The 12,105-nt window shown below is 40.7% G+C and overlaps 1 protein-coding gene across 1 annotated transcript; it reads right to left on the bottom strand.

Moving 5' to 3' along the window:
* Nucleotides 1-10,334: 10,334 nt before the first annotated feature.
* On the bottom strand, nt 10,335-12,013 carry LOC129242651 (ankyrin repeat and MYND domain-containing protein 2). Its single transcript, XM_054879421.1, has 3 exons — nt 11,635-12,013; nt 10,815-11,582; nt 10,335-10,746 (listed from the first exon to the last, which is right to left on the bottom strand). The coding sequence occupies exons 1-3, from the start codon at nt 11,836-11,838 to the stop codon at nt 10,510-10,512; spliced, it is 1,209 nt and encodes a 402-aa protein (XP_054735396.1). The 5' UTR covers nt 11,839-12,013; the 3' UTR covers nt 10,335-10,509.
* Between the last annotated feature and the right edge of the window lie 92 nt (nt 12,014-12,105).

The following is a 12,105-nucleotide window of genomic DNA, read 5'->3' as shown; positions in this document are numbered from 1 at the left end:
ATAGAATTTTTAATATAAATTTACCCCCATAATCATGCCTATTCGGGTATTCGACAGATATCATTCGTTCGAATAATTGCGGCAGTGTTACTTTTTATGAGATAGCATCACGTCACATAATTTCTGCAACGTAATTATGGAGGAGACGAACACACCCACGGCTACACGGCTACTACCATCGCCCGGATGAGTCTGTTGCAACCGTTGTGGCAACGCGTTCCCCTGTCAGATCATACAAAAGGCAGAATTTAAATATTTGTTGCCCCCGTGCTCTAATGAGCAATGATAGGGATCCGGAAAAAAATTGGCGCAAATGAAACAACAGCGATGTGATCCTTACAAAGATCTGGCTCTATTTATGGACCGTTCAGTTCGTTTTGTTTTTCGTCATCAGTTGAAGTTTCATTTATTTAAGAAATGAGGTTGCATCTGTAAGTTTTATGAAGTAAATCAAAAACGCTTTCCTTTCAGACATACATACATATGTACATTTTGTGTTGAATATTATTATTGACTGGCTGTTTGTGCACTGCGGCCTGAAGAGATCTATTGTGTTGAATAAAGTTGTTTACAAAAAATATTAATGCGATGCCAATACATTTGAATTGTTAGCTTTTGATGTACATATGTAATTCAGTGTTCTAGAACTCGTTTCAATAGCGTAAAACCGGCTTAAAATGAAGCCGCTGTGAAAAATTTCATGAAAATACAAAAACTTTAAGTATATATATATATATCTATATATGTATATATAATTGGCCGAGCTCCTCCTCCTCTTTGTGGTGTGCGCCTTGATCTTGTTCCGCAAATGGAGGGACCTACAGTTTCAAGCCGACTCCGAACGGTAGATATTTTTATGAGGAGCTTTTTCGTGGCAGAAATGCAAAGGGGCGACCGCTATTAGAAAAATGTTTTTCTTAATTTTGGTGTTTCACCGAGATTCGAACCTACGTCCTCTCTGTGAGCTCCGAATGATAGTTACGCACCAACTCATTCGGCTACGGTGGCCGCTTTGTAGCTGTAAGTACTGTTACATTGTTAATGGCATAAGCTAACTAAGTATCGCCACCCAAATACATGCATTTAAAAAGTGTTTTTGATACAATCGAGCCATACGTCAAATTTTAATTGATTTGTTAATTTGTATTGGATGGGCAAATGCCTCATATTCATTACAATTTTCACACTCAATTTTAAACCGGAAGAGGCTTTACATTATTGAACGAATTATAGGACACTGAATTACATACAAATGTATAGGCCTGCTCCTGAAGTAAATAATTTGTAACAATTGTTAGCAAGTGGAAAGTACCAGTTTTTCCTGAGACTAGAGCAAAAATTAGTAGTTCGCTAAGCACTTTTGTAAATATTCGTAATAAGTATATAAGCACCCGACCCCCGCTGCAGGCTGATAAAAAAGCGCACAGCCACAACGAGGATCGAAGAGGGGATCAGATGTCCGCTGAGGAAGCAGTCCTGCTGAAAAGCAACCAAGGCAAGAAAAAGGCAGCCATTGCCAAACGAAGGATCACTAGATGACCTGGGCTAAGCGAAAACTTTACAACACCAGAAGGCAACTCGGATGCCTTCAAATAAATCTCCATCACGCAAAAGCAGCCTCGGACGTGCTTACGAGGACATTTAACCAAGAACTCTTGGATGTAGCTTTCATTCAAGAACCATGGGTACGTAAAGGAGTCATTCTGGGACTCCAGAGCGCAAACGGTAAGTTGATATATGCTGCCAACAAAGACCGTCCCAGAGCGGCGTTGATAATAAATAATCAACTAACCTTTATCCCAATATCACAGTTCATTACAGAAGACCTGGTGGCGATTTGGATAAAAGTGCCAACGAGCAAAGGTGAGCATGAGGTAGTACTTGCCTCCGCCTACCTTCCAGGAGATGAGGTCACTGTTCCAACAAGGGAAGTTATAGCCCTGGTGGAATATTGTCAGCAAAAACGTCTCCGGTGGATCCTCTGCTGTGATGCAAATGCGCACCACACAGTGTGGGGAAGCACAAACATCAATCCAAGAGGTGAGTACCTTATTGAATTTCTACTTAGGTATAATATATCTATCCTAAACCGAGACAACGAATCTACATTCATTAATGCAATCAGAGGTGAAGTCCTTGACATCACTCTCTCTAGCCATAATGTTTTGTCCGAAGTCTCAAATTGGCATGTGTCAGAGGAAACATCTATGTCGGATCACAGACATATTAGATTCGATATGGGTGCAACCAAACCACAAATGACAATTTACAGAAACCCCAGAAAAACTAACCGGGACTACTTTCACTTCTATTTAGAACAAAGTGTTAACTGCTCTAAGCGTCTCATTCAGCTTATATCTGAGCTTGAGTTCGAATCGAACGAACTACATTCAAACATAATATCTGCGTTTCACGAAAGTTGCCCAGTAAAAGTGAAAAAGCCACAAAGAAATGTTCCTTGGTGGAATAGTACACTTTCCAACCTGCGTAAAGAAACAAGAACCCTATGGAATAGAGCTAAAGCAATGGGGGACTGGTCCTCCTACTCAACAGCCCTAACCAACTACAATAAAGAATTGAGGAAATCTAAAAGGGCTACTTGGAGGAATCACTGCGAAAAGATTTGTAGTCTTCCGGATGCTATTCGTATCCAAAAAGCCCTACTAAAAGATCACTCAAACGGCATTAGTACCCTGAAAAAGCCAGACGGAAGCTACACAAGGAATCCAGAGGAAACCAGTCAACTCCTGCTGGACACTCACTTCCCTGGATCACTTGTGCTAGACGAGATCTCTGTACCGGCAGAAACTACTACATCTGCGGGTGCTGAGAACTTAAAACTACCAAGCAAGCTATTCCATGAAAAGCGGGTACAATGGGCGATACCAACTTTCAGCCCATACAAATCTCCTGGTCCTGATGGGATATTCCCCTGTCTTTTACAGCAGGGTGCACACCATATTATCCCTAATTTGACCAGACTATACAAAGCAAGTTTACTGCTAGGATATTTGCCTACAAAATGGGCTGAGGTTAAGGTCGTATTTATTCCAAAGGTAGGGGAAAAAACCCGAACAATTGCCTAAATCATACAGACCAATTAGTCTCAGCTCATTTTTCCTCAAAACAATGGAAAATATAGTCGATCAGTATATTATATATACACAGCCTGGTAACAGTTATTGAAAAGGCTATTGAGTCCAAACAGATAGCTCTACGTGCATTTATTGACATATCAGGAGCTTTTGATAACACGTCCTATGAGGCAATCTATAATGCCCTATATCTAAAGGAGGTACCTGAACCCATCACTAGATGGATAATATTCATGCTGAAATCTAGGACGATCAGCACCGAACTAGGAGGAACAATCAAATCTATCAAAGCCACAAGAGGTTGCCCTCAAGGTGGCGTACTTTCTCCTCTTCTGTGGACTCTAGTCATAGATGAACTTCTCCACAAACTGAATAACCTAGGATTTCACACTCAGGGTTACGCTGATGACCTAGTAGTCTATGTATTAGGCTGGCATGAGGAAACCATTTCGGAACCCATGCAGCAAGCCCTTACAATAATAAACAAATGGTGCACGGAAAAAGGGCTCTCCATCAACCCATCCAAAACAACACTTGTATCGTTTACTAGGAGAAGGAACACAAATCTCAAATGTCCGACCCTTAATGGAACAACACTTGAACTCTCGACAGAAGCGAACTATCTTGGCGTTAGTCTTGACAAAACGCTTACGTGGAACTCCCATATTGAGAGAGTTACTTCAAAAGCCACAAGGGCATTCTTTGCCTGTACAAGGCTTTTTGGTAAGACATGGGGACTAAGCCCTAGAATGACCTTCTGGACATTCACCACAGTTGTAAAACCCATAGTCACTTATCCATCCTTAGCATGGTGGCCCAAGGTCAAGCAAAGAAAGGCGGCAAACGAATTAAGCAAACTGCATCGCCTGGTATGTGTTGGTATTACAGGGGCTATGGAAACATGTCCCACGGATGCATTGGGAAGCTCGCTCGAGTGCCTTAAGACTAAAAGGTATATCTGAACTTAAAAGTGGGGATATGAAAGGACATTTAAAGATCTTAGAAGACTTCCTACATAGTCCCATTCTTCATAGGGATGATATACTATCACCCAAACCAATACTCTTCAGGAACTTCCAAGTTATAATCAATGAACGAACAGACTGGAGAACTAACTCTATCACTTTCAAACTTGGCTCCCAGCTATGATTTACTGATGGGTCCAAATTGGAAAATGGTAGAACAGGGGCAGGAATCAATGGGCCCAAATTCAAAAAATCGATTCCGATGGGATCCTACCCAACAATATTCCAGGCAGAAATACATGCCACCGAAATATGTGTGAGAGAATGCCTTAGAAGGAAAATGAGAGGTACTCACATCTACATACTTTCAGATAGCCAAGCGGCTCTAAAAGCCCTTCTATCAACAACTATCACCTCCAAACTGGTAAACGATTGCCTAAACCTCCTAAACACGTTAGGAAACCTCAACACAGTAACACTATGTTGGATTCCGGGACATGAAGGACATGAGGGAAATGAAATGGCTGACGACCTTCCAAAGCAAGGAGCAAATATGCAACTTACTGGTCCTGAGCCTTTCTGTGGACTGACAAAAGGCCACATTAATGAATTCCTTAGGCGATAACCTCGGCGATGTAGTTGAGTTCTGGTTTAAAAGGCAGATGGATTTTTGTGAGAAACCTTTGCAAGGCGCTTTTAAAAGCCAAAGTTTTCTATCCCAAGATCCCGGATCCTACGACTTCTAATGTCTTCCAATTTACTCTCAAGAAACGATGTACTTCCTTGCTTTTGTTTTGCATCAATTCAAATTTCCGAACAACTGTTTTGACGAACTTTTGAACACAGATATATTAAAATCAGCTGGAAAACACTCACCCTCACTTTTTGTACAGGGTAGAAAATGCTGCATATTTGACTAGTCAGAGTACACCAGTTTCAGATGCATGTTGTTCTTTCATGTTGTTTATGAATATGCTGATACCATGAAAATTTGTGAGTATTACGCAGGGCTACTGAATACAACATTACTCCCAGAAAATCAGACGCCATAAGTTCCACATTCGGTGTGATAGGATTGCCCCTTGTGACTAATTTTTTTTCTGTTCTTAATCGCTCTGTCCGCTAGTTAGGTTCCAGCTAACGAAGTGCGGTATTCTATCCGACAACCGATAGGTCGTTGTACGAGGGGTGCCTTTTATATGTCGGGATTAGAGAACAAAAACAAATTTTAATCATCGAAAATCACTTTATTGTTTTTCAAAATATTCTCCATGAAGATCTATACACTTTTGCATGCGTTTGAACCAATTGTCGAAGCACTTTTGTCACTCTGAATGAGGTACCTCCAAAACATGCATTCTGAATGCCGCAACCTTTTCTTCAGGTGTCGAAAAACGTTGACCTCTCAGTTTGTTTTTTACATACGGGAATAAAAAGAAGTCATTCGGTGCCAAGTCAGGACTATACGGCGGATGACCCATTAATTCGATGTTTTGGGTGCTCAAAAATGCAGTTGTTTGAGCCGATGTGTGAGAGCTCGCATTGTCCTGGTGAAGAGTGATCCGTCTTTGGCGATTGGTTTTCCTAATTTCTTGGAAGACAACTGGCAAACAAATGGTTGTGTACCACTCAGAATTTACTGTTCTGTGTTGTTCTAGTGGTACGGTTGCGACATGTCCAGTTTTTCCGAAAAAACAGGCGACCATTTGCTTGGAAGTGCTTCGTGCGTGAACAACTTTTGTTGGATTTCACTCATCTTGAAACACCCATACAGTCGACTGATTCATCACCTGTCACGGTGTCATAGACGTGTTTCGAAGCCCCGCGATCGTATTTTTTGAGCATTTCCTTCGATCAATCGACACGAGCCTTTTTTTGAGCAATTGACAAATTGTATGGGATCCAACGCGAACAAATTTTTTTAACAGTCAAATGTTTATGCAATATTGAATGTATGCTGATCCCACTAATGCCTAAGATTGTCTCAATCTCACGATAGGTCACATGACGATCTTGCAATGTCAGTTCGCGCACAGCATCAATGGTTTTCGGAACAACAACTGATTTTGGACGACCTTCACGAAATTCGTCTTGGAGTGAACTACGACCACGATTGAATTCACCATACCATCGATAAACACTGGTCCTTGATGGAGCTTCATCGCCAAAAAATGAATTAAGTTCATCCATGCAATGTTGCTGAGTTAATCCACGTCGAAAGTTGTAAAAAATAATTGCACGAAAATGTTCACGATTTAATTCCATTTTTGGACCTAGATGAATCTTTTAAGTTACTGTAAACAACACAAATAGCACTGGTATTTCAAAACGTTCTGTGTACGTAAAAGCCAAAAAATGTCAAACTTTGCGATACAGCTGTCAGTTGCCAGACTGCAACACCAGGGTTGCCAAATCCCGAAATATAAAAGGCACCCCTCGTATGTTCTTTTAGTGCTCCCCACGCACCTGTGAGACGTGAATCTTCCCTGTATGCATGCTGATTAGCTCGGAGAAGCGCTAGACGCAGGGTGTTTGATCGAATCTTATTGCCAACTACCTTCTTTATGTTAGACTAATTGGTTTAGAGGACTTTGCAAGGGAGTAGTTTTTGGATATAAAACTACCTGAGCCCTTTTCCGCACTATTGGAATGTAGGCTGACGCAAAATTATCTCCCATTAACCGTAGAATATGTGACTAAATTATTTCACAGCTCTTCCGTAATAGCTCTGGGTGAACGCAGTCTTGGAGTATTGTATCGATCAAAGAATTTCCGGGCCCGAACAAAACCGATTTAAAAACTCTGTAAAGCAGAAATAGTTAATATTATTAGTGCTTAGATTATGCACGCTCTGGGTTTCACCTTCGAGCAAAGCCACATTAGCTTGTTGTTATTCCTCCTAAGGTCCCAGAGGCGAACCGATGCGTATAACAACCGAAGCCACTATTGCGTGATCGCAAGTTGCTTCACTTCTCCCGTTGAGTTCAAGCATCCTCAGGTCGAGTCCCTTCATCAGCTCCTGGAATGTAAGTATCTTCAGTTACTTGTTTGGATTTTGCCTCAGAGGAGGCAATGGACCACTAACATATATACATTTATAATTGGGTCATACCTCCTTTGTTGGGTGTTTGGCCTAGCTCGTTCTCCGATTTGTGGGGTTCATCTTGATCTTCCAAAAATAGAGAGACCTTTAATTTTATGCTGCCTCCGAATAGTAATAGTTTTTATGAGGAGCTTTTTCGGTGCAAAAATATAGTTGGAACCCTGGCACTGTCTGCCGAGGAGCGACGGCTATTAGAAACTTTTCTATCATTTGGTCTTTCATGACCACTGCGGGCGATCGCTGTAACCGAATCGGTTTTTGCGCGGCTACCGGGTTCGAAACTAACCGTGAACTCTACAAAAAAATTGTGTGTGCGTTCAACCTCTGAAAACTCTTGTCCATACTGACCTCTTAAAGTTCTGAAAGGTAGTCTGGTCGCAGTCGAATACCTTTCAGGTAATCCGAGTAGTTTAGATGATAGTCACTTGTATCCCCTGCGGTGGGATCGTTAGAGGAGAACGGTAAAATTGCATTTCTGACAGAAATTTTTACTTATAATAGGACTATGAATAAGTTCGTGCGGTTTTACAACAGATGGCGTAACTTGATTATTATTCCATCGATCCACATTTCCAAACATTCATTGGAGAGCTACTGTCGTAAGGCACAAACGTCAGTATAAGTTTTTTATTTGAAGCGTAAACAACAATATTTTTACCACACTTGAAAATGTCGAATTTCGTGCCAAATAATGTGTTTTTGCGGGGAATTCTTCTTCATTATTTTAATATGAAGAAAAAAGCAGCCGAAAGTCATCGTATCTTGGTGGAAGTTTATGGTGAGCATGCTCTAGCTGAGCGAACGTGCCAGAAGTGGTTTGCACGCTTTAAAAGTGGTGATTTTGGCTTGGAAGACGAAGAACGCGAGGGTGCGCCGCCAAAGTTCATGGATACCGAATTGGAGGAATTGCTCGATCAAGATCCGGCTCAAACGCAAGAAGAGGTTGCAAAAACTTTGGGAGTTGATCAATCAACCATTTCCAAACGTTTAAAAGCCATGGGAATGATCCGAAAGGTAGGCCATTGGGTGCCGTATGAATTGAAGCCAAGAGACGTTGAACGCCGTTTTATGGCATGCGAACAACTGCTTCAACGGCACAAAAAAAAGGGTTTTTTGCATCGAATTGTGACTGACGATGAAAAGTGGGTCCATTACGACAATCCAAAACGTCGGGCAACGTATGGATACCCTGGCCATGCTTCAACATCGACGTCGGCGCAGAATATTCATGGCCTGAAGGTTATGCTGTGTATCTGGTGGGACCAGCTGGGTGTTGTGTATTATGAGCTACTGAAACCGAATGAAACGATTACGGGGGATGTCTACCGACGACAATTGATGCGTTTGAGCCGAGCACTGCGAGAAAAACGGCCGCAATACGCCGATAGACACGACAAAGTTATTTTGCAACATGACAATGGTTGGCCACATGTTGCACAAGTGGTCAAAACATACTTAGAAACGCTCAAATGGGATGTCCTACCCCACCCGCCGTATAGTCCAGACCTTGCGCCATCCGATTACTATCTCTTCCGATCGATGCAACATGGCCTGGCTGACCAGCACTTCCGTAATTACGATGAAGTCAAAAAATGGATCGATTCGTGGATTGCGGCAAAACCGACCGAATTTTTCACAAAGGGAATCCGTGAATTGCCAGAAAGATGGGAAAAAGTAGTAGTAAGCGATGGACAATACTTTGAATATTAAATTTGTAAACATTTTACGTCAATAAAGTTTCAAATTTCGAAAAAAAACCGCACGAACTTAAACATAGTCCTATTACATAGTTCAAGATGTAAGCTTATAAATTGCGCACTCTTCAAAGTAGAAGAATAATGTCGTCGGCTACATTTATCTATGGTATTCTTACTAGTAACATTGATTGCCCTCTATTGTTGAAATTTATACAATTTTATCCACCTGTAAAAAACCTTCGCCGGTACTATACATTTTCTGTTGACGCTTTTAAACCCAATTGTGCCTTCAATGAATCTATCACTAGATCGTTATGTAATTGAATTGAATGTCATAGAAAGGAATAGCTGTAATGATTTTTCTTTAATCCGTTTCGGTTTTAAAAATATATTGTTTTCTTATTTAAAGTACTAATTAAGTACTAATTTTAATTCGGTGAACACCATTCTTTGTCTATCGTTGGTGGAGCTACTCCATGCGGCAGGGCTGGCAGAGTTTAACCCTGAACCAGAAGCCTATTTCAGCTGCCTTTAACAAAGGACTCCACCCCAACTCGACTTCTGATAGAGGCAACCTGTGTGTCGGGTGGTACCATCTTAATACCTGTTCAGACTTTAGGTCACATATGGAGTCGACCATACTGTTTGTGGCCACATGTTGCTCTCTCTATCACCTCTATCTCTCTTAACCCTCCGTTGGACACCTTTTTTAAAACCTTCGGTTAAGCACCCGGGGCTGGCCTTTTTTCGTCCTGTTCGAGGATCATTTTTGAAAGGTTATATCCATACTGGGATGTCGTTCACGAGTTTTAGTACAGAACGTCGTCTGGGCCATTAAGGGCCGGATAAGCTATTCAATATATTTATGCAAATCAAAACTTGCGCAAATCGATATTGTGTTAAATAAAAGCGTGACAAATAACGATGCGCTCTAATTGTCTCCGTGCGTTACATATTTTAATTTAAATGAAATGTGAAAAAACTGCGTATTCGGCATGTAGCCACAGTATTTCCTTGTTTGAATTTGCCCCCTATTCTGTAATTTCCGGGTGCAGGGCTCTGATTTTTTGAAAACGCCTTATTTTGTGTCTTCCCTACGTTGTCTTCCGTCAGTCCGCAAATGCAAAACGGAACTGAAAGAACTGGTCTAATACACTATAGCTCTGCTGGTTTTGTTTTGCTTTACTTTGAAAGCTTCTATGGCCGAATGGCGACTTTGAACGCTATCAGTAAAATGAATGACAAACTCTAATTAAAGAGTAAGTAAATTATATTAATGAATTAGTTTACTTAAAATTTACGATTACTGTTGGAAATGGCAAATACAAGTGAAAACATTCATAACAACGCGAGAATTGAAATGCCAATGTTCGGCAATTAGCTGTCAAATAGAACTTTGAAGCATATTAAGAGCGATCAAGCTCCAATTTGTCCAACTTTCATACATTTCTATTAATTTTTGACAATGCAAAACTCTACTTGTTTTATATTTAAATTTTTTTATTTGACTCTATAAACTGGACACTTATTTAATTTAGAGATAGTCTGGTATGTCAAATCTATACAGCTATATGCTCTATTTTGATGGGCTGAATACGAACGGGTGAAGGTACCAAAAATCTTCATTTGTCGCTTATGGACAGATCTCCTTAGCTGCTGGTAATTTTTGACAATTCCTCTTGTAATTCAATTGTATCGATTGCCTCCTTCGCGGCTGAAGTGCTAGTTGAAGCAGACGCATTAGAGGTAGGTCTGGCGCAGGTCTTTTTGTGCATGAACCAGTGTAAACGCTGACACTCTCGATCGCAATATTTTACTTGTTTGCACTTTGAGCATTTCTTGTCGGGTTTTTCATTTCCACACGAGCTGCAATATGATGTCTCATCCTAGACATATAAGGGAAAAATTTACTTTTACTATAGTAAATATGGTGTTTTTTAATCATATGAATTACCCCAAAGCCGCGATGGCCGTTAATAGCATTGCGAAATACCAGTAATGCCGGTTGAGGATCCTTGGCTGCCAGTTGAGAAACAACTTGCCGAAACACAGTACATTCCCTGAAAGGAAATTCTCTCACACATTCGCGTAGAGTAAACTCTAAGTAGTCCAATTGTCCAATTTTATTCTCTTTTAGAACTCGTTTTATAAATAATTCCACAAAGTCGTGTTTTCCAGCATCACCTTCAGAAGATTTTTCCTTACGTTGTGCTTTACACTGTTCGTCACAGCGCATTAATTCTGACACAATCCAACGCAGATAGTGAAACTTAAAAGCCATTAGTTCATTCACATCATTGGGCTTCTTCATCTCCTTTTCGCACATGTATTCTAATGCTTTCTTTAATCCCGGCAAGCTTTTGAGCAGACCTAATGACTGTAAATTAAGTGCAATACGTACTGGATGTAAATTAATTTCTATAACAAAATGATGAAATGCATCCAACAGCCCAGGGGGTATTAGCGGTTCTTTATGTTGGCCTTGTGGTCGTGTGTAGTACTCTAGAGTTTTGCGTGGAACATAATTGTTGATAGTCTCCACGCAAGAATGATTGCCAACAAAAGCTGCCATCTGTGATGCCGTTCGTGAGACGCTGTTCAAACTGCTTGGGTTTATGCCAGCATCTAGAATAAGGCGGCATACTTCCATGTTGCCTGATAGAGCCGCGAAATGTAGTGGCGTGTAGTCAGCGCCGTGTTTATTAAAATTTATATCAGCTCCCTAAAACATAAAGAGGTTAGCACGTGCTGCATTTGTAACCTATTGGACTTACCATATCTAATAGTGTCTGTACAGCCTCTTTATTACCTTTGCAACAAGCATGCTGAAGAGGAGTCATTCCATCACCATCCACAAAATCCACACATCCCTTCAGTTGGGTTATCAGCTGCTGGAAACCATCAACATCGTTTTTGGAGATTCTATCAAATATCTGCCGCTGCACATCGTCCAATTGATTTTTATTCTCTTGCTCCATCGTTTCTTCTCGACACAAATATCAATTCTTATAAACTTTTAGATTTCGAAAAGTGGAAACGATACAATTATATGTATATTTGGAAGGACCTCCAGCAAATAGTAAAATGCGAAAATCAAAGATAATAGAGGCGGAATAAAGGAAACCTTTAAAGACAATTGTCAAAACTGCGGCGAAAGCTGATATCTTCTTCTTCTGTCCGCTGTTGAAACGAACCAGGGCGAATTTATTAAATCCACCTTGAAACGAACGTATTAAAAATACGAG

This window comes from Anastrepha obliqua, chromosome 3, assembly GCF_027943255.1.
Source record: "Anastrepha obliqua isolate idAnaObli1 chromosome 3, idAnaObli1_1.0, whole genome shotgun sequence".
Taxonomy (NCBI): domain Eukaryota; kingdom Metazoa; phylum Arthropoda; class Insecta; order Diptera; family Tephritidae; genus Anastrepha; species Anastrepha obliqua.
This window is presented reverse-complemented; position numbering and strand designations above follow the sequence as displayed.